General features: G+C 41.4%; 1 protein-coding gene across 7 annotated transcripts; it reads right to left on the bottom strand.

Annotated features, from left to right (window-relative positions):
- Positions 1 to 3,221: 3,221 nt before the first annotated feature.
- BEND2 (BEN domain containing 2) lies at positions 3,222 to 23,566 on the bottom strand. Of its 7 annotated transcripts, XM_084844089.1 has the most exons (14): positions 23,359 to 23,433; positions 21,105 to 21,210; positions 19,877 to 20,038; positions 19,227 to 19,378; positions 18,473 to 18,538; positions 18,265 to 18,339; positions 14,919 to 15,023; positions 13,544 to 14,312; positions 13,259 to 13,396; positions 12,604 to 12,804; positions 10,617 to 10,738; positions 9,276 to 9,480; positions 6,857 to 7,060; positions 3,222 to 6,171 (listed from the first exon to the last, which is right to left on the bottom strand). In XM_084844089.1, the coding sequence occupies exons 3-14, from the start codon at positions 19,977 to 19,979 to the stop codon at positions 5,981 to 5,983; spliced, it is 2,331 nt and encodes a 776-aa protein (XP_084700215.1). In that variant the 5' UTR covers positions 19,980 to 20,038; positions 21,105 to 21,210; positions 23,359 to 23,433; the 3' UTR covers positions 3,222 to 5,980. The 7 variants fall into 7 exon arrangements, with proteins under 7 accessions (XP_084700215.1, XP_084700213.1, XP_084700210.1 ...); XM_084844087.1 differs by lacking the exon at positions 21,105 to 21,210 and having other exon boundaries at positions 23,359 to 23,566; XM_084844084.1 differs by lacking the exon at positions 21,105 to 21,210 and having other exon boundaries at positions 23,034 to 23,401.

Raw genomic sequence — 23,566 nt, forward strand, 5'->3', positions numbered from 1 at the left:
GATTCATCAGGGGAAGGAGTGGTCCTTGAGCAAGTTGATGATGTGGTTGGTGAAGTAACGGCTCCTTTCTTCATTGCATGGCTTGCATTACCTGGTTGCACTGCCACCATTATCTATCCTGCATCCATGGGTCACTTCAGAAAGGTTATAGGGCTTCTCCATATGGGGCTTTGATCCTGCAATTGAGATTGGTTATTCACAGAAGCTTGCGGGTTCTTTACATGACGTGGTCAACCTCCAGCACCTCTCCCATGCTTTCCGATCATTTTTGTGGCTTTATTTGAAACAAGAGATAATGAGATAGTAAAAAGAAGCAGTTTGAATTTGTCCGTGTAAAGAGGAAGTGGCGCTATAACAACAGCACCAGCTAGTAGCTGTATAATAAAACATATAGAATTTGCAGATAAAACCAATCCTCCAAAAAAACAACAACTAGGAAGTGTGTGTGAAGGAGCCCATCCTGCAAAGACTCCGGAAGCAGAAGCCCCCATAAAGTTGCGGGATAAAAAACCTGATGTGAAGAAGTCCATAATTCCACTGATCAGCTATTTGGGAGAAAAAAGGGAGAACTAGAGTCCGTTCCCACATTTATTTTTCAACAGCTGCATTTGCTCCCCCCCTCTTATTTTAAATGTTCATTTTAGTACTGCACCAAAGTGTATGTGTGCTGAAATATTTTTTTAACAAGCAAATGTTCAACCTTTTTTGCTTGGGATTGCTGTGGCTGGTAGAATCATGCGACTCTCACTTTCTCCTTCTGCCCCTGCTCCAATATGTGGAAAATGTACTTCCTATTATATATTATCTTAATGCCAATTGTATGCTAGGCTTATGATGTGTAGACTATCAAAGGTATAGGAAACAAGCTGATTAACCCAATTAACCAACTTCCAATGCAACAAAAACTACCCTCAAGACCCCTTCCTGCCCCAGTATTTGAACAGCCTAGGATATCTCTCTGCTCTGCTCTCTTCTCATCTGAAGAAATGGCTGAGGTGCATTTACCTCATCAGAGCCCACCGTCCCCACCTCTAAAGGCCAGCTCCTGGATCCTGAATTTTGCCCCCACCAGTTATCACACAAGCATAATTTAATATACACCATTAAGGCAGAGATAAAACATCAAAATAATGTCATTATTTCAATTTAAAGTAGTTTCTACAATCCTTTAGTAAAACTGATTTGACAATGTGACAGTAAAGTATTATTTAATTCATTCTTGAACAAATGTAAAACAGAAATATGTACCACATTTACAGCCAGGAAGATGTTACTGTTCTATGAAGTCCACATAAATTCCAAAATATAGGCATTTTATATTGGCAATATAAATTTGTAATAAACTAGCAAATCTGAAGATAAAGCCATTGGTTCTAAGCCATTACCAATTGCATTTTAAAACTGAGGAACTGTTCAGCAAAAGTAAATTCACTCATTGAACTATTTAGAATTCAGTCCATGATGGCAGTATTTATACCACAAGATGATCACATCAATAGAGATGTGGTCATCTCATTAAGAGAAGAAGAGTGGCAGTTCCAATAACATCCACTAATACATTCTAAGTGTGCATTACATTGATGGGACCAAATTACAACTGTGACCACATTGCAACTGTTGCTTGCACATGTGGAATAGCTTCCACTTGGCCTTTACAATGGAGCAACTAGGAGTGCAGCTCAACCCACCACATGTCTTCTCAACTGTTGCCTACCATGGCTAATATGAGCTAGCTGAGGGGTTTTCACTGGGTGGGTCCAAGGAATGGTGAATGCATCATTGTGTGAGGGGTCAGTCCTTGCTGCCCTTAAGGAGGCAGTGGTATGCTCATGCCAGAAAAATCCCTCCCTGGGCCTAGAGGTTTATAATAACTACTGCCCAGTGGCACACATCCCCTTTTGGGCAAAGATGCTCAAGTGGGCGGTGGAAACTCAACTACTGTCTTTACTTTTATTTTATTTATTTTTATTTATTTCATTTCCATACCGCCCAATAGCTGAAGCTCTCTGTTTGTTTGTTGGAGGATACTGATTATCTGGACCCATTCTAGTCTGGGTTCCAGCCTGGTTATGGGATGGAATTGGTCTTGGTTGCCCTGATGGATGACCTCTGTCAGCGGAGGAACGAAGGGAATGCAGCTCTGTTACTCTTACTTGTTCACTGTGGCTTTTTATACAATTGGTCATGGATTGACTCTGTGGATTGTTGGTTGGGGGATGACTTCTGCTTTTATTTACAGGGCAAGTTCCAGAGAATAGCATTGGGGGACTGTGTGTCAGCCCCCTGGCAGTCTTGTTATGGGGTTACCTCAAGGTATCATCTTGTCTCCTGTGCTATTTAATACTTATATGAATATGCTGAGTGTTGTCATTAGGGGGTTTCTCCATTACATCTGAAGCAGGAGAGATCATGCATGACCTAGATTGGTGCTTGAACAAAAGTTAATCCTAATAAGACTGTGGGTGAGTGGCTAGGAGTGCCTAAGCTGGTACGACTGCCAGCTTAGGCTGGTATGTTCCTGGACAGGAGATAGCCTGGCCATTTTGATCCACACATTGGTAACCTTGAGACTGGATTACTGTAATGTGCCCTATGTGGGGATGCCATTAGGGCTGTTCAGAAGCTGCAGCTTGTGCAAAATGTAGCAGCTACGTTACTGATGGCGGTACCTTACCAGGCACACATTGTGCCTGTGCTAAAGGATCTATACTGGCTGCCAGTCTGCTACCAAGCTAGGCTTAAGGTGTTAGTATTCGTATACAAAGTGCTATACAACTCAGGACCAGGTTATCTCAAGAAACATCTCCCTATACCAACCTCCCAAGCCACTATGATTTTCAAGGGAGGCTCTGTTGTCCATGCCATGGCCTACGCATTTACCTTTGGCAGCAACATGGAGACAAGCCCTTTCCACAGTGGTGATCTCCCCTCTGCCGTATGTCAGGCCTCCACGCTGCCACACTTCAGGCAATTATTGAAAACATTCTTTTTACTTTCTCCTAAATAAGAAGCTGTCTTTGAATCAACCTCTAATATGGTACTATTGTGTATTTATTTTATACTAGTGTAAATTGCTTCAGATATGTGCAAATGAGCAGAGGTAAAGAAATATTACTAATAAATAAGTAATATAATGTTGCAAACTAAGATAAGAACCCCCAAATGGTTATAAAGATGGACGTAATGAAAATTTAACTGTGTACTGGTAAAGAACAAAGACATTATTTAAACAGTGCCAACAGAAGGTAGTTTTATTTAAAGTAACGCAAGTCCTTTCGCGGTAAGCAACTTACATTCTTAATTCAGCAACAGATGTATTATTCATCCTTTGCTAGGTCCTATTTCCCTGTTATCTAGCTCAAAAGCTTTGCTTTACTCAATTAAAACTCTCATAATTCTTTACAAATCATGTAATAACCATTAAGAAATAATTTCCACAGCTTGATTTTTATGTCACCATTTTTTTAAACGATAGAAAATCCCCCAAAGGCATTCAAAAAGCTTCTACAAACTGGGCAGGGGCATGGCCACCAATCATGATGGCAGCGTAACTCTCAAGCTCCCAGCTCCACCACAATTGTTCTGGCTAGTAGGCATGCGAAGCTTGTGAATCAGGAGCCAAACACAGTATAAGAAAGGGTATGTTTCAGGGAACAAAGCAATATAAAGAATACTCTCTAAAATTCTATTTTGGAGCACGTGGCTCACCTCCAAATGTAGGCCTGTCTGATGAGGGTGACGGATCTACCATAACTTGTAAGAATCCCGGGCTGGGGAAAGGCTCAGAATCTTTAGAGATGTAAGAGCCAATGACTGGGTTTGGATGACACGTTGCAGCTCGTGAGCACCACACTACACATGCTACCCCCACTTTGGGGTCATTGTGTTGTGTGATCCCAGTGAGCGTGGGTTATGTGAGAGTTGAACAACCCTCGCATAACCCAAAAATAGACCATGGATTATGCGAGGGTTGTTTAACCCACGTTTGCTGGGTTCGCATGACACGACAACCCCCAAGTAGGGGTTGCACATTCAAAATGGTGCCCTCATGCACCGCAGCCTCACCATGGGTTAGATGACTCACAGTGGGCTGTCATGTTGTGCAAACAGCCCCAATGTCTGAAATAGTTAACGAAATAAAACAGCTTCACCAGGTTTAATTAATGAGGGATCTGCAGCAATCTGACCACTGGAACAACAAGTAAAGAATGTTGCAGCAAAATGGGAACAGAATCGCTGAGACTGCAAATGCAGCTATGGATTTAGGCCTTACGCAGCATACTAAACTAAAACCTTCTAATCTGGATAACAAAAATTATGGTGAATATTCAAATGAGCTGGTTTGCAGAACATCATTAAGGTAAATTACCAAGGATCAAACTAAAACCTGTAATAACAAAGAAGGTAGGGAATAAGAGAGTGTAATGTGGAAAGCAAGACTTGGATCCATACTGGATAAAGCACTGTTTTGGATTCCTATTGGACAAAATTGCTTTCCAGTTTAAGGACTAATCTATAGTTGTGCTTACTTGATCAGACAAGTCTCAAAGCATACATTTTGGAAAACCATCAGAATATCTATGTGAAATTCTCAAGCAAACCTTTTTCCAAACAAGAACTGAAACATGCAAAGAAATGTTCTATTCCCTAAAAAGAAAATATGAGTTTAGCTATTGTTCTTATCTCACATGCAAACTTATATTGTAAGATGAGGGGGAAAAGGGGTGGGGAAAGAAAAAGATACAAAACAGTTTTGGGACAATGCAAAACAATGCAAACACTTTTGGTCACTGCACTAAGCTGTGTAAATATCTCCCACTACTTCCTGCAAATTGAAGATGGTTTAAGGCAGAAGTAGGACCAACTGAACCAAAATTATAACCCATGTGAAAAGTTTACACATGTGATATAAGGCTAACCACCCTGCCGTGGTACAAATGCACAAGACTGTGCAACCGCAGAATGAACATTTTAACTGGCTTTCAGAGGATTTGTGTTCCTTCAAAAATTCAGGAAAATAACCTGAATATTAGCACTGTGCCACATTTTTCGATGTATTAATTTTTTATCATTTGTTGAGGGGGAAGGCAGAAAAGAAATTGCATCTGAAAATTGTGGGAAGGGGTGAGAAACTTCTTATTGTGCAGGGCTTCAGGGCTTACCTTGCTGTAAGGATGTGGCTGAGGGTCGTGGTGGTGGGGTGGGCATTCTTTATTTTACCAGTTTTTATCCTTGCAGCCTCTCCAGCTGCTTGAGCTTTCAGTGCCTGAAAACTGAGTTGTTGTTGCCATTCTTCTTAAAAGGACTTATAACAACAAAACAAATTAAAAAATGCCTTGCTCAGCTCAGCAGCACTGGAAAGCCCCAAGGGAGGAAGTCCTGGTTAGGTCTTCTAGGGGGCTTTTCAGAAGCTTCAACAGCCGGAAAGGCAGCAACGATAGAGCAGGATTAAAATTGTAAAATAAAGAGTATATATGAACACCTCTCAACATCTTTGTAAAAGAGGCAGAAAAATGACTGCTTCTTCCACAGGGAAATGAAGAGGTTGCAACAGGGCAGGCAGGATTTCGTCACAGCACTACTGAACATCCATTTCGTGCTCTCCTATATACTCCTTGGGCTCCCATTATTCTACCAGTTATTAAAAAATAAAATAAAAACACAACCTTTCTTCTGGGGATAGTATTTCTCAGTGGAAGCCACTGTATATCTAGAATGACTTTCCGTTATGCTTGAATTGTTCATCATCTACAGGAGACAGTCGCATCACTGACACTGGAAAGTAGAACTTGAATTCTTACTCTGCTAAATTTGTTCTTGTTAAGGATCTTGTATGACAATCCTGAAAATGAACAATTGTATCGTGTCTTGAAAAAGTCCACTGTAGCTGTAGCACAGATAGGCTGGTCACTAGACACATAATACGGTTGCCTTGACAGACTAGTATGATGCTTTTATATGGCTATACTGCAGTAGGGCTTCACTGAGAATTTTTTGAACTTTGCGGCAGTGGCAGTGGCTCAGCCAATACTCTGCTCCGGACACCAGCTAAAGCCCTTTTATGGTCGTATCTTAGGCTGCGGATTGTACTGTTTATAGCTGCAACGCATGCTTTCCAGTCATATCCAGTTTCCTTCAGATCAAAAGATGGGTAGTTTTCTTGCAAAAAGTCTAATAAAAAAAGGCAAGCTGCAAATTATTATTTGTTTACTCAATTATTTATTTACTCAAATTTTATATTGGCTTAGAAAGAGTCATATATTGTTCAGACTAGGCAGATTAAGGGCATCCTGCTATGAAATGATGCAATGGATGCAATCCTATGCATGTTTAGACAGAAAAAAGTGCTACAACTACAGCATAGCTGGCTGGAGAATGCTGGGAGTTCTGGGACTTTGTCAAAACATGCATAGGATTGCATCCTAAAATACTCCTAACTCTTTTCTATAAGGAATTACTGAATCAGGAATCCTACAGATGAGCAGTAACAACCTTTTGAGGAGCCTCTTCAAATATTTATTAAATTTCTATCCCGCCTTTCTGCCAAAAGTGGCAGACAAATCTTGTGAGTATAGGGATGTCACCCAGCCTGCTCTTTAGTAGTGTACAACATCAGCCAGTTATATATTATTGCCATTGTTATTCTATTATTTTGTATACAGTGATTCAAAATCTATATGATTAATTACCCTGATAAAGGTTGGTGGCCTTATTTTTCCTGTTTCACCATCTGACAGTGCAATCCTATACAGGTATACTCAGAAGTAAGTCACACTGAGTTTAATGGGGCTTACTTCCAGGTGAGCGGGTACATAACTGCAGCCTGAATCTTTTTTTATTGTTACTGATTCCATACCTCTAAGAGCGTTGATTTTGTTACAGTCCAGTGGATAAGTGCCACGTTCCACGTTGCCATACACATTGCTTTTTACCAGGACATCCTCTGTGAAAAGATGACGAATCAGATAGCGTGCTGAAAGCTCTGGCCGAGATTTTCCCTTGGCTACATAAATAACTGTAAAGGGCAACTGGACATTCCGTGATGGATTCCCAAGGTGTGCTGGGGATGTAATAAAGGAAAATACAGGCAATAATCCCTTATCATAAAAACACATTCTGCATACAACTTTGTATCTTGAAAACTACCATATCTATGAGGTTTCCTAACAATCTACAGACTCTATAGTTAGTTCAAATACAGTCTACACATACTATGCAAAGCAATAAACATTGAATATATACACTTTCTGGGTTCTTGGAATGATCTAGGGGTGGACTCACCAAAAACAATTTATGATTAACAGTGCAGCAAGAAGGCCATGTTGATGTAACTTAGGGCTCAATCCTATGCATGTTTAGACAGAAAAAATGTCCTACAAATCCCAACTCTGGGAGTTGTAGGAGTTTTTCTGTTTTAACATGTATAGGATTGTGTCCTTAAATTTTTAATTCAAACCTAGTGCCTAGACTAGACTATATCATGTCATCTTCAAACTGATTAAAGTTAAGGGTTTTACATGGCTCTCCACCATGAGCAGATTTATAATAATTCAATATTCCTGGAGTGCCTAAGGCTGGGATCTCCCAACACAGTGCCCATGGACACCTTCCTCTGCACCCACCAGGTTCCCTGACCCTTCTGGTTTGGTTTTAATTTTTAAGTGGGAGGCTGGCATGCTGCAACGTACAGCGTTGGCCTCCAGGGCTATCTTTATTTCTAAGAATGCCTCATGTGGGGCCCAGAGGCATTCTTAGAAATAGCATGTGGCTGCAGGCCAGTGTTTTGTTTTAAAGCGTGCCCAGCTTCCCAGAAAAAGGTACAGTGGGGGGTGGCTGGGAATGGTCTGAGGGACTAGCGTATGTGTTTGCCTGATTTTTATGTGGCGTGTGTATGTGAGCTGGTTTTGGTGTGGTGTGTGTATTTGCCTGGATCAGTTCATATGTGTGTGCACATGTGGTGTTGGTATATGTTTTGCCTGATGCATGTATGGATCTTGCCTGGTGTTTTGAAGGTTTTAGGTGGGTGGGTGGTGGTATGTACTTTGCCTGGTGTGTGTGTGTGTGTGTGCGTGCGTGTGCTGCCTGGTTTACTTGGGCCTGTTTTATGGATCAGTGTGGTGTGAGCAGTTTGCCTGTGTGTTTCTCTAACATCGCCAGTTGCTTTCTGTGAAATGGGTATTTTGTTGTGCTCTGTGAGAGAAAAAACATGTTTCGGCATTTGGGGTTCAGATCCCACCTCCACCTTGTACTTAGTTTCTTGCCCACTTACCTATTTCTGAGTGTCACCAGCCTGGCTTCTGTGAAATGAGTGTTCAAGCAGAAAACTGTGGGTTCAATAGAGTGGTTTTGTATTTTGGAACTTAGAGCCCCACATTTGCCCTTGTTCTTGGGCAAACTACTTTTCTTTTAGCCTTGCCAGTTTGCCTTCTGGGAAATAGGTGTTTTGCATCTGGCTATACATACCATGGCAGCCATTTTGTGAGAGCACTCACAACACTTTCAAAATTCCAATGTGCCCACACCGAAAAGAATTGGGGACCCTTGGCCTAATGTGTAAAGTGCACAGCTAAAATCAATCAATCTAAATTAAGTCATGAGGCAAAAAAGGAAGTGGAGAAAGACTTTCAGTCAGACTGTTAAGAGTACATTTTGGCACAGAACTGGCCTGCACAACTTGTCAGCAGCCGATCTGGACAGAGCCCAACAGCCAGGTACTGAGATCTTCCAGGTGCTTGAACACCTCCCCATCCTGCACCCCCATTTTTGCACTCCCAGGCAGGTAGAAATCCAGAGAAGGTTTTTAAGTGTCTGGTGGGCTGCAAGGATACCAGCTGTGTCTGTGTTTGGGTTGTGCAGTCCTGACATAGAAAATCATGGTTCAGCAGCTTAGAGAGCAATCCTATACCCCCTAGACAGCATCTGGGGGACAGAGCATTGTTCAGTTTCTGGGATCAGAGGTTGGAAACAGGGCTCCGACCTCGTAGCCCAGAAACCACGCTCCTCCTTCCTCATCGGAGCCAGCCTGGTTCTGGCTACATCTCCACATTCAGAAATGGAGCACGGAAGCAGAGAAAAGGGGCTGGTCCCAGGGGCAGGTGGGGAGGAAACTGGGGAAACTGCATTAAACAGCTTCCTATGCTCATCCCAGCCTCCTTCCCTCCCACTTGGAAGCGCCATGGCTAGATGGGCGAAATCACCCATCTAGTGAAAATGCAGGTGCTCTGACCACCCTGCATTAGATACTTGGCAGCCTCTCTATAGGATTGCACCCTTACCCATTGGTTCTAAAGATGGCAGTTTACTGGAAGATGGTGTATGGAACTCCTCCGGCGTGTTGTTATTCCATGATGAATTCTGAAGTTGGTTTGATGTTGAGCTGGTTTGAGAATTGAGCTCACTGTCTTCCCCATTATCAACTAAATCTACAAAGACAGATGTGTCTGGTGCATCAGGAGGTTTCTCCTTTCCTTCAATCATCTCCTAGGGAAGTAAAACAACATGAAGGAATATTTCCATAACTGAGTGTAAAATACAGAAAACAACCCTACAAATTTATGTATTTATTACTTTTCTAATCCACCCAGTAACCAGTATTCTCTAGGCAGATTACAAACAATTTAAAAATACTAAAATGCCATAGAAATAAGTTAAATACATAAAATACAATACACATATTTAAATTAATAAAATATAAAACAATGTAAAACAACAAACAGAACAGGAATTGATAAAACAGTCATACAAATCTAGAACTAGGTCTCTAAAATACTTGGGACAAAAGAAAGGTCTTTCCCTAGCACCAAACATAGGTGCCAGGTGAACCTCTTTGGGAGCTCATTCCATGAATGGGGTGCCAAAACTGAGAAGGCCCTCACTTGTAGCTTCCTGGGGGGGGGGGCACCCAGAGGAGGACCTCCAAAGATGACCTAAGGGTCAAAGCAATTACATAAGGGAGAAGACCGTCCTTTAGATACTCTGTTCCCAAGCCATTTAGGACTTTCAAACACTTTGAATTTGCCTCAGAAACAGACTGGAAGCCAGGGCAATTGATGAAGTGCTGGCATCATGTGATCATATCATCCAGTCCCAGTTAGTAACCTAGCAGTTCTGTTTTGAACCAAACTGACGTTTCTGCGCCGTCTTCAAAGATAGCCCCCATACACAACACATTGCAGTAATCCAACCAAAGGGGTACCAGAGCGTGAATAAATACCATGAAGAAGAAAGTTAAATGGACTAAGCCCTTAACAATATCATCTGCTACTGTCTTACTTCCCAGTTCCCACTGCATTAGATAGCTTATTATTGCTGTCTTCAGGAGTTGCAAGAGCATCTCTACTTCACAAAAAGTAAAATAAAAATGGACATCTTTCTGTGAATCCTCTATTTAATATAAAAGATTCTGAGCACTGGCCATAAATCATAACTTTTGTAACTGAAGATCTAAAAATAATTTCAGTTTGTTTTTAATGATCCTGAAGCATGCTTAACCATTTCAATCTCTGGATTTCACTATGTATTATAAACTTATAATTTAAAATTTTAAATAACTGCTGAAGTTATTTAGTCTGGAAAGGATATCTTCAAAGAGAAGTCAACACAAAGACAAGTCTTACCAGGTTTGTTTTGGTTTCATAACGTAAACAGCGGATCATTGCATTCACATTTGTAATACAGGTTTTCCAGTCTCTTCCATGCTCACTCAGATCATAGCTTGAGAAATAAGTTGCAAGAAATTCTAGATTCAAAAATACAGGATTGGGGGGGGGGAATCATATGTAACTGAAAAATTAAGCTTTTATTTTGATTAAATAATGACATCTCTTATAATCATTGAGAGCTAGTGTAAAATGATATATTAGTGAAGATGATGGGTTGCTGAATTCTAGGCTTAGTTAGCCAAAGGATTACCTACCTTGTTTGATTATGGTCATATATGATCAAAATATTTCAGCAAGCAAAACAGTATTGCATCCTAGCTGAATTAGGTGTCATTTTCAAACACTGTCATGGTATACTATCAAGATGTTTTTGTGTCCATCACAATAAGAGCAGCCATTTTTGTGTGCGCAAGTATCCACACACCCAATATTCTTTATATAAATCACAGGAGTGAAATCTATCCCCTCTGGGGAAATCTGTAGGGAGTGGCATGCCAGCACGGGGGGGGAGGGGGGAGGAATGCAACATATTCTCTCTCTTCCCCTGCCCCCGATATCCATTCATTATATTCCTCTCTCCCTCCCTCCTTCCCCTTTTCTATATTTCCTTTGTTCTCTCTTCCCCTTTCTTTCTCCCCTCCTCTCTCTTCCTCCACTTTGCTCTGTCTTCCTCCCCTTCTCTTTCAGCCTGTCTCTTTCTCTCTCACCGTTTCCTCTTTCTTTCCCTGTTCCCAACTTCTTCCTCCCTTCTTTCCCCAGCTGTCTCCCATCCTTGCCCCCCACTGCCCCGCAATAAGGTTTAGGAGAAAAAAAAAAACTTCAAATGGTACTAATGGAAGCATTAGTGCAGCACTGGGGTGTTGGACAACACTGAGGAGGGGACACTGAACCAGAGGCTCTCCAGCCCTGACATAAACAAGGACATCTTCCAAGGACAAGATCCTCTGTTTTGCTGTTTTGGATGCCCAATATTACTTGGAAGTTGCTTCCACAACCAATTCCATCCAACACGTCATAGACTGCAGCCATGATCTACACTGTCTCCAAGACATTTAGTGTCTATTTTAGATTCAAAGTGCCAAGTCCACCTGAAAAGAGGAAGTTAGTAGAGGGCTAAAAACACGGAACTGTGAACTACCATAAAGTTACTGTCACTGCTCCATGGTGAAATAAATTAGCACTGGAAAATATTTGATTTCTGATAAATTCTTATTGACCTATTGAACTCCCAACATTATAAAGCTCCATTATCTCTATTATTATTAAGTCACAGACAGAGACTGATGTCCAAAACAGCAACACTGCGAGTTAAGCTAGGAGGGTGTTGATTTGTTAGGAAAATAGCTCTAGAGTGCATCTCTCAGATGTTTTCCTGACTTCTGTGCTTCAGATACATCACAAAGGTCCACAGAGTGAGCAGAGGACTTAAAATACAACCTCTGTGTTGCAATAAGTATAATTAGAACACATGATACAAGAGCAAAAAATGGAAGCAAAACAATGGACTGATACATGATTTTTTACAGTAACTTGGCAGACTAAGGATGGATCTAAAATTGTTTACCAGTTAAAGGTAATGTTAGGGCAGGAGCATCTCCAGGTGAGAATTAGCAGACACTAGGGGTGGTCCTTACACCTTCTCCCATTCACTCATTCTATGAAACCTGCCCCTCTCTGCCTTATATCTCCTAGCTGGGCTTATTTCTGGTGTCCTAGCCAGCTTGGACAAAAAGAGAAGGCAAAAAGCCAGCCAGGAGAGATGAAGGAAGGGGAGGAGTTCTGGATAAGGACAGGTAAGGCAAGGATTAAGCACTCCACCCCTGTGTTAATGTTAGGAGAAAACATGAGAGTAGGAACCCTGTGTTTGTCTTCCTCGAGGATTATTATATAGATTAACTGAGGGCTGAAAAGCTAACCCTTTCCCTACACCAATGTGACATACCTCTTATTGCAGCCACCTTGTTAGGGTCCAGTGTTCTGCGCCCTCGTGCTCTCACACCCATAACACTGCATAGCAATGTTTCTTTTGGGAACAAGGCACGGACTAAGTAGCGAGCAGCATATTTGGGTCTGGTCTTTTGTCGCGCTTTCATTAAATAGTTTCCAAGGACCTTCACATTCCGCTTTGGATCACCAATAAATTCTAGATAAGGGAGAAAAGTATTAGAAGAATATTAAAAATAAAACATTCTGGAAGTCCTCCAAAGCGCCATTCTGACTTCTGAGATTTCACAATACACTTAGAAGATTTTTTTCCTCATAGGCCCAGTTCCTAATCTCTTAATCATGCTTAAGAGACTCAGACTAGGCCATAGGCTCACAAGCTCCTTATTCCTTTTTCTCTCCTCTTGCACATGAATTCCCCTTCCTTCCCCTTTTCAGAAATAAGCATGGTGCAGCATTCATCTACAGCGATATCAATACAAACCACAGTTGCAAGCTCTAGTGGCCAGCAGGGTAAGTCCCCAAAATATTCCATGACCGGAGTAGCTTTTTAAAAAAGCTCCTGGCAACACAGAGCGGCATCTTTTAAAATAGCGTCAGTTGAAGTGCTGGATTGGGACTTGGTTGGGTGGAAGTGGCTGCTACAGAAATACCTTCTCTATAACACCTCCATGTTGTGCAGCAGGTACAAAAGGGACACAGTTTGCCTTGTAGAGCCGGGAGTAAGAAACCAGAGCCTTGGTCACTACTAGAAACAATAGTTGGCTGCCATGTCTGGTCAAATGTGGACCCTATGCATTCAAGAGACAGGAGAAAAGGGGAGGGAATTCAAGTATGGCTCTAATACGTGACTACGTACATCTAATATGTTTTGCCTATGTAGTAGTGTTGAAAGTAAAGAACAGTGTTCTTATGAAAACGCCTTTGCTGCAACTCACCAAAATTAGGATTCATAGAAGAAGAGGGCATCTCACTGCTAGCACTTGCACTTCCAGATGATGGTCTATAAGTTACCGGCATGTTGTTTCTCTCCACACTGGTTTTAGGTGGCATAACTGGTGATATTCTTTGGGAAGATACAGCTGAAGATACCGCATGAGCAGGACTGTCAACTACTTTAGTTGCAAGACTGGCTTGAGAAGGAAGATCAGACATCTCTCTAGCTGTACTGACTGGTGGATACAATGAACAACTGGAGGCTGTTGCTGGACTAATAGAAATAGAAGATGACGGCAGCTCATTGTGAAAATTGGTATTCCCAGGGGAAGGTTTGTAGGCCGTTATCCTATTGCCTCTCTCCAAACTAACTGCTGGTGGCGTAGACATTGCTGATGAAACCACTGGGGAGGCTATTGCCAAAGACGCCACAGTAGCAGGGCTTTCATTGACTAAGGTTGCTAGATTAGCTTGGGAAGGAAGAACTGGTATCTCACTAGCCATGCTGTATGGGGGACACAAAGAATGGGTAGAAACTATTGTAGGGAGGGGTGGACTCTGCCTGCGCACAGAATGCTGTGACTCAGGCTGAAGAGTTTGTGGAGAGCTAGTCAGGATGTGGGTCCTTTGTAGTCTAACCTTTGTGGACTGGCTGTGGCACCCATGCCGAGTGGGTAAGATCTGACTTGTCCTTCTTTCTGTTGGTTTCTGGACTCTGATCTTTCCAGTTGAGAGATTACTAGAACGTCTGTATGTAAACCCAACTGGCCTCTGAAAATGAAATTAGAGAAAGAATTAACAAAGGAAACAAAAACATTAACCAGCCACGCTGTTTAGCATTAGCCTGCTTCAAGACAGAGGTGAATGTCAGGGCTGCTCTTATTAGAACCAGAAACACTGACATTCTGTGATTTGAATCTATACATGCAACTTGACATCCCATTCCATTGCCATTTTAATCATAGTTTATTTGTAGCTCAGACACTGGACAAGGTTCTTCTTTTTGTATATATTAGTAACCAGTGTCTGCATTCCCAGGAACCTGTGAGGTTGCCTCAGCCGCTTTGAATGGAAACCTATTACACAACATCGGTCAGTTTCTTTTATATGAAAGCTTCTATTACATTAGCTATGTTTGTGTATCATACTTTCCCATTACTATATACACAATCTTGCATTATAATAGAAATGAAACGCAGGTCTGGTTAAAAATGATGTGCATTATGATGTTGACCCAAGGTGTACATATAGTTACCTGCCTCCAGTGCACAATCAGATTACAAGGTTGCTGACATTTTTAAATCATTATGAGGACAAGGGGAACTTTTACAAAACATCAACAAAAATAAGCAACAACTGTAGGCATTTAATACTCACAGGTTTTAAAAGTAAAGGCTTTATTTGGGCTCGTTGCATTTCTGAGACCTTACGATGAAGGCTATCAAACTTCTTATCCAGTTTCTGAATGGCATCATACATGGCCTGCAAACAAACAAGCCAAATGGGAAGAAAATTCTAAGCTAGGCAGTATCTGAGGGAGAAGAAATTATGCTCTAATCTGTGCTTCTAATCTAATCTGTGCTTCTAATCTAATCTAACCAATCTATGCTCTTCTCCTTTGGCTTGCTTCTGGGGAAAAAACTATTTGAAAGGAGTCTGGGACTGTACTGTTTCCTATATGGTTTTGGCCACCTTCAGGTGCCAGCAGCAATCAGGAATCCAGATTTTCACTCCCCCCCCCCCATATCAAATTACTAAACACATGATTTAAAAAACCAAAGAAAAAATAAATGTTTCATAAACTGTACACAAGAGATTTATTACGTTCCTTCCAGCATCACAAATCTGTTTTTACAGGTCCTCTTGATGCATAAGAGCAAGAGAAAAGACAACACTTTTGGAGATTCACAGAGTGGTCCTCATCTTAACTTTACTGCCGAAGTCATGATACCCCATGAACAGGACTTTCAATTACTATAGATATAAGAACTGGCTTATGAAGAAAGATCATGCATCTCACTCGTTGTGTTCACTGGCTTAGTTTAGTTTTTTTGTATTCTGTTTTCTATTAAAATAATAATCAAAGCAGCTTACCAACCCCCCCCCCCCAACCTTATAAGCACACATAAAAAGAAGTTTTAAACAAGGCATCTAGTAAAACAATGGAACAAATATGCCCATTAAACAATAAAGCCCTTCTCCAAGGGACCCCTCAGTTGGAAGTTCAGAGGGTGGCTACACAAGGGAGGATGTTCTCTGTTGTGGCCCCACACTTATGGAATGCTCTGCCCTGTGAGGAGTCTACGCTGACGTATTTTCGGTACCAGGCTAAGGCTTTTCTTTTTAATTCTCCCAGGCTTTTAAAAATGTAATTGTCTTAAAGTTTATAATATTAGTGTTTTAGCTGTATCTTATTGCTCTTGTACTTGTGTTGTATTAATTGACATGAGTATAGTTTATTGTACTGCTTATTACTTGTTAATTTCAGTGTTTAATTTGATGTGTGTGTATGACTTATGTTTTAGTTTTAATTTATATTTTAATTTTTATTTACTGAGATAAAATTTTATTTGCTCTGTGAACTTGTTATAGAACAGCTCATAGATATAAAAAAATAAAACAGCAGCAGTTTAAACAGCAAAAAAGCAGCACTGCTAAAACTTCAAGCATTTTTTAAAATCATAAAACACAAGGTCATACGTAGATTAAAAGCTAGCTAGAATAAAAAGGTATTTACCAACCATCTACAGCAGAAATAAAGGGAACCCAGTGAATCTCCACTAGGAGGCAGTTTTACAATTGTTGCACCAGCACTGAAAAGGCCCTGTATCTCACACCAGCCTGCCTAATCCCATATACAGTCAGCACAGAGCAGGACCTCCAAGGCTAATCTTCAAGGCCAGGCAGGTGACTTCCGAGGTAACTTGGTCTTAAGTTGTTTATAGCTTTAAAGATAAACACTAGCTTTTTAAATTAAGGCCAGAATCAAATGGACAATCAATGCAGATGAACTAAGATCAAAGTTATATACTGGGCTCTTTGAGTGCCAGATAACCATCTGGCAGAACCATTTTGCACCAATTGAAGTGCAATGGTGGATCATGCCTATGATATGATATTATCCATTCAGTCGTGTCCGACTTTTGGCGATTCTATGGATCATCTCTCTCCACGTATCCTGATTTTGTACTATTTCTTTGAGCTGTTCCATGCTCTGGTTGGTATCAATTTTGATGGTATCTAGCCATCTTGTTCTTTGGTGGCCTCGTTTCCTTTTGCCGCTAACCAATCTGAGCATAATTGCTTTTTCTAGTGAGTTCCTCTGCATAACATGGCCAAAGTAAGTCAATCGCAGTTTCATGATTTTTCCATCCAAGGACATGTCTGGGTTTATACGTTCCAGTACTTGCTTATTTGTTATCTTAGCTGTCCAAGGAATGCACAGGAGCCTTCTCCAACACCACAGCTTGACTACATCAATTCTTTCTGTCTTGTTCCTTCGTTGTCCAACTTTCACATCCATAAGTAATATGGGAAACACGGTGGTACAAACTAATCTGCATTTAGTTGTCAAGCTGATGTCCTTGTTTTTCCATATTTGGTTCATGCTCATCATTGTTGCGCGACCCAGCACAATTCGACATTTTATTTCTGGGCTGTATTCACCGCTATGATTGATCTGCAATCCTAAGAAAATAAATTCTTCTACACATTCAAACTCTTCACCATCAACTACTATGCTGATATTTCTGTTCTTTGCAGTGGACATGACCTTGGTCTTTTTGATGTTTAAGGAGAGGCCAAACTTCTCACTCTCTTCTTTGATTTCCTTGATCATATATTCCAGACCTTCTTTGGTTTCTGAGAGGAGAGTTGTGTCATCAGCATAACGAAGATTATTTATAATCCTTCCGCCAACCTTTACCCCAATTTCTGTTTCTTCAAGCTCTAACTTCCTCATGATCATTTCAGCATAGAGGTTAAAAAGAAAAGGTGAAAGAATGCAGGCTTGCCGCACTCCTTTCGCTATTTTAAACCAATCAGTATCTCTGTATGATGTTCGAACAGTGGCTTCCTGATTTGTGTACAATGATTGTACTAACAGCATATTAATAGAACAAACTTCACATACACTATACAAAATACTAAGTTGAATCCAGGATCTGCCTTCCATGGTTGGAAGGGCTCTGCTCACAGAAGGTACCTCCCTCCAATTTTTGGAGGTTCCCCTCCCCCCACAGATTGCCCCATTTGATAGTGTCCCCCAACCCTGTGTAGCATTTTCAGGGAACTGGAGGGGCTGCTGTGGGGAGGAGGGGGCAGAACCGTTGGCTTCTGCCAGCCCAGTTGCATGTCCCTAAATCTGGATTCAACCCACTAAGGTTTAGACAGCATCCTCAGAATGGCTACATTGTTGCAGATGAGCACCACTGATCTGTTCTACATATGGAAGCTCTGATGTAGATGAAGCTCCCCTACCTAGAATTCCATCCTAATTCTAAATGAAGGAAGCACTCCATGGAAATACACACTCCCCTGCACATGGGGATTGGGTTCTTCCATGGAAATCAATAGGAGCCTGCAGGAATGCAAGAGATCTGCTCACACACAAGTGCACATGAATATCTTAACTGGGGAATTGGTGCCTTGCTTTGTGATAAAGCTAACTTGGAAGAACCTCATAAACTGTTTCAGAAATAAACAATGGAAAATGACACAGTACCTGACAATAATTAAGAACTTCCATAAGAGTTTTCTGATTATCTCCTGCGTATGAAGCTTCAGACACAACGCTTCCCTAGTGCAAAGACAATGACAAATTAATCCTAGTCATAGGAAAGATTGGAAAGAAAAGGAAATGCTTTCAAATGTAAAAGAAAAACATGATAAAAGAAACTGTTCAACCCACAAAAGATGGGAAGTATACATACATATTCATCAGGGTCGTACTCATAAATCACACTTCCATCGTCATATTCCGGTTCTCTGGCTCTCATCTAATAAAAATATTGATAAAGAATTTAAATTATAACTGATATGACACTTTTAATCATATACTATTTTTCATTCAGTTGGCTCACCAAGAGAAATTATTTGAATCTATACTATGCATTAAAAAACAGATCACTACTGCCACACTGTGGATAAAGAACATTGTAACACAAAAACCATCACTGCTAAGCAGATATTGCTAATGGTTCATAGAGTGATCTTAAGTAGTACTCAGGAAAACAGTCTATGCTTTTTGAACTGTTATACTTCTGAGTTAGAAAATGTGTAAAATTATATAATTCAGTTCTTGAGTGGGCTAATTTCATTTTTCTGTAGTCTACTTTTTAAAAAAAATTAGAATTCCTTGTGGGCCACAAATGTGTCTTAAATTTAGGAAGCCAGAGTGAATCTTCAGAATCTCTTAAAAGTTAAGACACGATTCATCTGTGTTAAGTGATCCTGAGTGTTGTGATCCTACATTGCTGGATCACAGTAAGATCCATCTAATCAAGTATTCTTTGCACGAATTAAAGCAAGAACTATATGATCCACCAATGGACCATGATCTACCTTCTTCTAGAGACAGAATACACAGATGTGTTTTCAAGTATCATTTGTTCAATAACTGATGTTAATAGAAGAGATCACCACAGTAAGTTCCCAAGTACAACTAACTTCTGGGAATATATTTACCTGCACTAGAGAGGGTGTGTGTCGGCGACGGCGTCTATTATGTAAATAAACCAATTCCATTTGTTCTGGGCTATCACCGAGTCTTTGCCTACATGCTGAAAGATTCATTTGTGATGCAACTTGCTCCTCCGTATCCAATAAATCTTCATTACCTAATAAAAATGTGTTTTTAAAAAGTGAGTGCCTCATTATGAATTAGATATACCCCAAGACAAATTGAAAAATATACAATTACTTTGAAACCTCACGATCTTAACTAGTTATAGATTTCTCATGAAATACTATATATTTGATACACCTTTTGTGCCATTTAATACAAGTTTTACTGATTTTGATTTGAAGAGTATCAGCTAATGTAACATAGAATACTAAATGTTCTACCAATGTTTTTGAAAAGCTATGTGAACATAATTTGGTTTGCCACAGGTGGAATCTTAGCCACAAGACATCAAATTTTCTTTAAACCAAGCTTGTTCAGACAATCTGATTTCCTCTGGTTAAGACTCCAAATTCTGCAGTGGAGCAGCTGGGGCAAGACCACATTTTTGGCTTGGCTATTAAGGTCAGCCAAAAATTGTAGCTCCCTGGATAATCACTGGCAGATGAAGAACCACAAACATAACTTTCAAAATGGAATTAAATGTAGTTACCATAGCCAAGCCGAGTTATATACTGATCATCACAGTTCACTTGAAAGTTTTGCTCCACTGAGACACATCCTTGTGTCTCAAGTTCACTTTTTGTATCTTCCATTTCTGAATCATCAATTATTACAGGACTGTCATCATCTTCAGCGCTTACTGAGATATAGCCTAAAACAAGAACCCAGTGGGAGACATGAATTAGATACTATTCATAGCTAAGCACTTGATACAATACCAATGGCTCAAAACTATTTTAAATAACTCTTGTCCTTGCACAATCCAGAAGACTTGATCCCTGTCCCCAAGCAACAGCTGATACATGTAGAGTTGCCAACTTTGCAACCAACCTCACAGTGTGCTTTTACCAGGAGCTTAATCTGTGAATATTAACATGTGATAATATTTATCTTCACGCTGTATAAAAGTTTCACCACTGCCTGATTTCTGCAAATCAAACTACTGTTAAAGGCACAATAGCAGCCATAGCCAATCTCTTATTAATAATAATATAATATTATAATTATAATATAATAATAACAACAACATTTATATTCCGCCTTTTTTCCTCTGTAAGTAATCTAAGGTGGCGTACATAATTCTCCTCCTCTCCATTTTATCTTCACAACAACCCTGTGAGGTAGGCTGGGCTGAGAGTCTGTGACTGGCCCAAAGCCACCCAGTGAGCTTCCATGGCCAAGTGGGGACTAGAACCCAGATCGCTTGACTCCCAGTCCAACTGTCCAACACTCCAGCCACTACACCAAACTGGCTCTCTCTTTTTCTGGTCACTTGGCAACTCTAGGCTCACGCAAAGCATGACTGGGTCACATAAGAAGTGTAGCACTACACTTGCGTAAGTCCTGTAGATTTTTTAAAAATAGCCTACAGCCAATGCAATTTCTGCTCAAAGAGAGAAACATTTTCGTTATAGACAGGGTAGAGTGAACTGGCCCTTGAGTGCAATGTATTTCTTTTTTCTTTGCTTTTTAGTCACTGCAGCACCACTGAAATGGCTTGCATGGAGGAGACTGTGCCCAAAATGAAAACATCTCACTATAGCACAAGAAATAACAGGCACACTTTCTGGACAGCAAGCACAACTCCCAGTGCTCTCTAAGAATAGAAGCCGTTTTGTATTGTTAATAGAGGCTTTACAAAGATTATTTTACAACTGGCAGACATGCAGATTGCTACTTATTATGTATGACAATTTCTACAAAATGGGAAACCCTACCAAGGATGGCAAAAAGCAATGGGGTAAGCAAAAGAAGTGCTTGATTCCACAAAACAGACAGTTGCAACACGTTGCAGACCACATGTAGGTCTTTCTCCAGGGGAATCTATAGAACAATGTACAAAATTTATGTTATAAAATTTAAACATAACCCTGTATTTTAAAAACATGTATATACAATGTAGCTACAACAATAACAATAGATATATCAAAACTAAAAAAAAAACTGATGAAAGAGAGGCTCAATGTTCTAAACTATGCACAATCATAACATATATTGAATGATAACGTATCTCAGGAATTAATAAACTTAGGGCGCAAGCCTATCCAGATAGTTGCCAGCCTCCGAAATTGGAGGTTGCCAACTATTCTATGCAGGGGGGCTGGAGCACATTGGGGAGCCTCTTCTTCATGCTCCAGCCAACCTGCATTTTGGCTACACAGGCGATTTCTCTCATCCAGCCATGGCTTTGGGGAGCGGGACGGAAGGAGCCTGGAGACCCGATAGGAAGCTGCATAAAGCAGCTTCCGTTGTCTCATCCCCGCCCCTGGGACCACCCCTTTTCCCGTCTCCACTCTCCATTTCCAGGTGCGGAGATGTAGCCAGCGCGGAGAGAACTGTGCCAGCTACAAGGGGGTGGGGGAGGGGGCAGGAACCACAGTTTCTGGGCTTCTGAAGTTGGAGCCCTGGTTCTGACCTCTGATTCCCGAACTAAACAATCCTATGTCCCCCACCCCCACAATGATATCTAGGGGGCATAGGATTTCTCTATTACTCAGTGTGACCAAATTTGATAATACTTGGTCTTCAAACTCCAGTCTTCCTTGCTATACTGGACCAGAGAGAAGAAGCTAACATGTTCACGAATACTGAGTGGAAACAGCTGTATTTCAGAGCAACATTGCAAAGTCAAGAGACTCATCAAGGCCAAAGTCGTCAAGGGCTCCAACATTGTATTTAACCTCAAAAACCACCTGGCGTCTTTTCGCAAAAGAACCTTGTCTATCTGTTTATAACTCATCTCTGTTGCAAAAGATCTATTTTAGAGGATATATTGTCCCAATATTGTACTAATGGGACTCCCACATTTCAGTGTTTAATATTACTAATATATTCTCCTATTCTGATTTTGATATTTCTTACAGTTTTACCTATATACAATTTGTTGCAAGGACAAAATATAGCATATAGCATAGATTTACTGGGGTTACTTGTGTGTCCAACAAATGGATGCATGCGGTGGCAACTACCTAGTCAGATCAGCCACTACTGCCTGTTTTGAACACAGCCTAAATACTCTCATTTTAATGTACCTAATGTTTTTACGTTGCTACGATTTTCAAGGCAACTTACAAATGAAAAAACTAAAACAAATTAAGAACCACAAAGCTATAGTTTCTACTTTGTTTGTAAAAGTCGTAACAGAACCACACAATGCTCTAAAATTAGCAGAGTAAGCAGATCCTCAGAATAGCATAGGGGCATCAGTAACTTTAAAAAAAATACTGGGCTGCAGGAAAGGCAGGTGTGAGGCTGCAATCCTGTAGAGCAAGGGTGGGCAGAAAGTAGATCTCCAGATGTTTTGGACTTCAACTTCCAGATGCCCCTGCTTGCATGCCCAAGGGACAGGAATGCTGGGAGTTGAAGTCCTAAACATCTGGAGATCTACTTTCTGCCCACCCCTGCTGTAACCCCCCCCCCCAGCCAAGTTTTCTTCTAAGCAGAATCGGTGGTTTGCACGGCTGTGACTGCTGCTTGATCATCCCCCAGTTTCACTTAGGGTGCAAACCTACGCACGTTTAGACAGAGAAAAGTCTTACAACTCCCAGCATTCCCCAGCATGGCTGGCTGGAGGAATGCTAGGAGTTGTGGGGCTTTTTCTGTCTAAACGTGCATAGGATTGCAGCCGTAAACTTTTCCGTAATTACCGGAGCCAACCCTCGCCAACCCCGGCCTCGTTGCCTCTGCCGGCTCAGCCCAGGCAGCCCCGCTCTCTCCCCTCACCCAACTAGGCCAAGCGCTGACGTACCAATGACGGACAGGCGCCATAAGCAATCGCAGCGACGGGGCGCGCGCGCAAGCTGGCCAATAGCTGAACAATGCGGCAGGGTCGCCTGGAGAACGGCCCGCCTCTCCGGCAACGACCGTTTCTGCGTCCGGCCGTTGGGAACGATGGAGGAGCGTTCCCCGTCTGCGCATGCGGCCGGACGGCTGACTTGAGTCCCGACTCCCAGACGGTTTCTAGAGCCTTACCTTCCGCGGACATGGCGCCAAAAGCAGGAGGAGGCGACGGTCCTGGTCGTCTGGAGGGATGAGTAGACAGTCCCGACGCGGCGAGGCGGCGGCTTAGGCTGTAGCCGGGACTGGAACGCCGCTGTTGGGAAAGAGTGAGTGAGAGAGAGAGAGAGAGAGAGAGGGAGGGAGAGAGAGAACGGGGGGGGGGGGCGCGCGCGGAAGCGGC

This window comes from Heloderma suspectum, chromosome 3 (assembly GCF_057233095.1).
Source record: "Heloderma suspectum isolate Gila_16-S chromosome 3, 16-S_ref, whole genome shotgun sequence".
Classification (NCBI taxonomy): Eukaryota; Metazoa; Chordata; class Lepidosauria; order Squamata; family Helodermatidae; genus Heloderma; species Heloderma suspectum.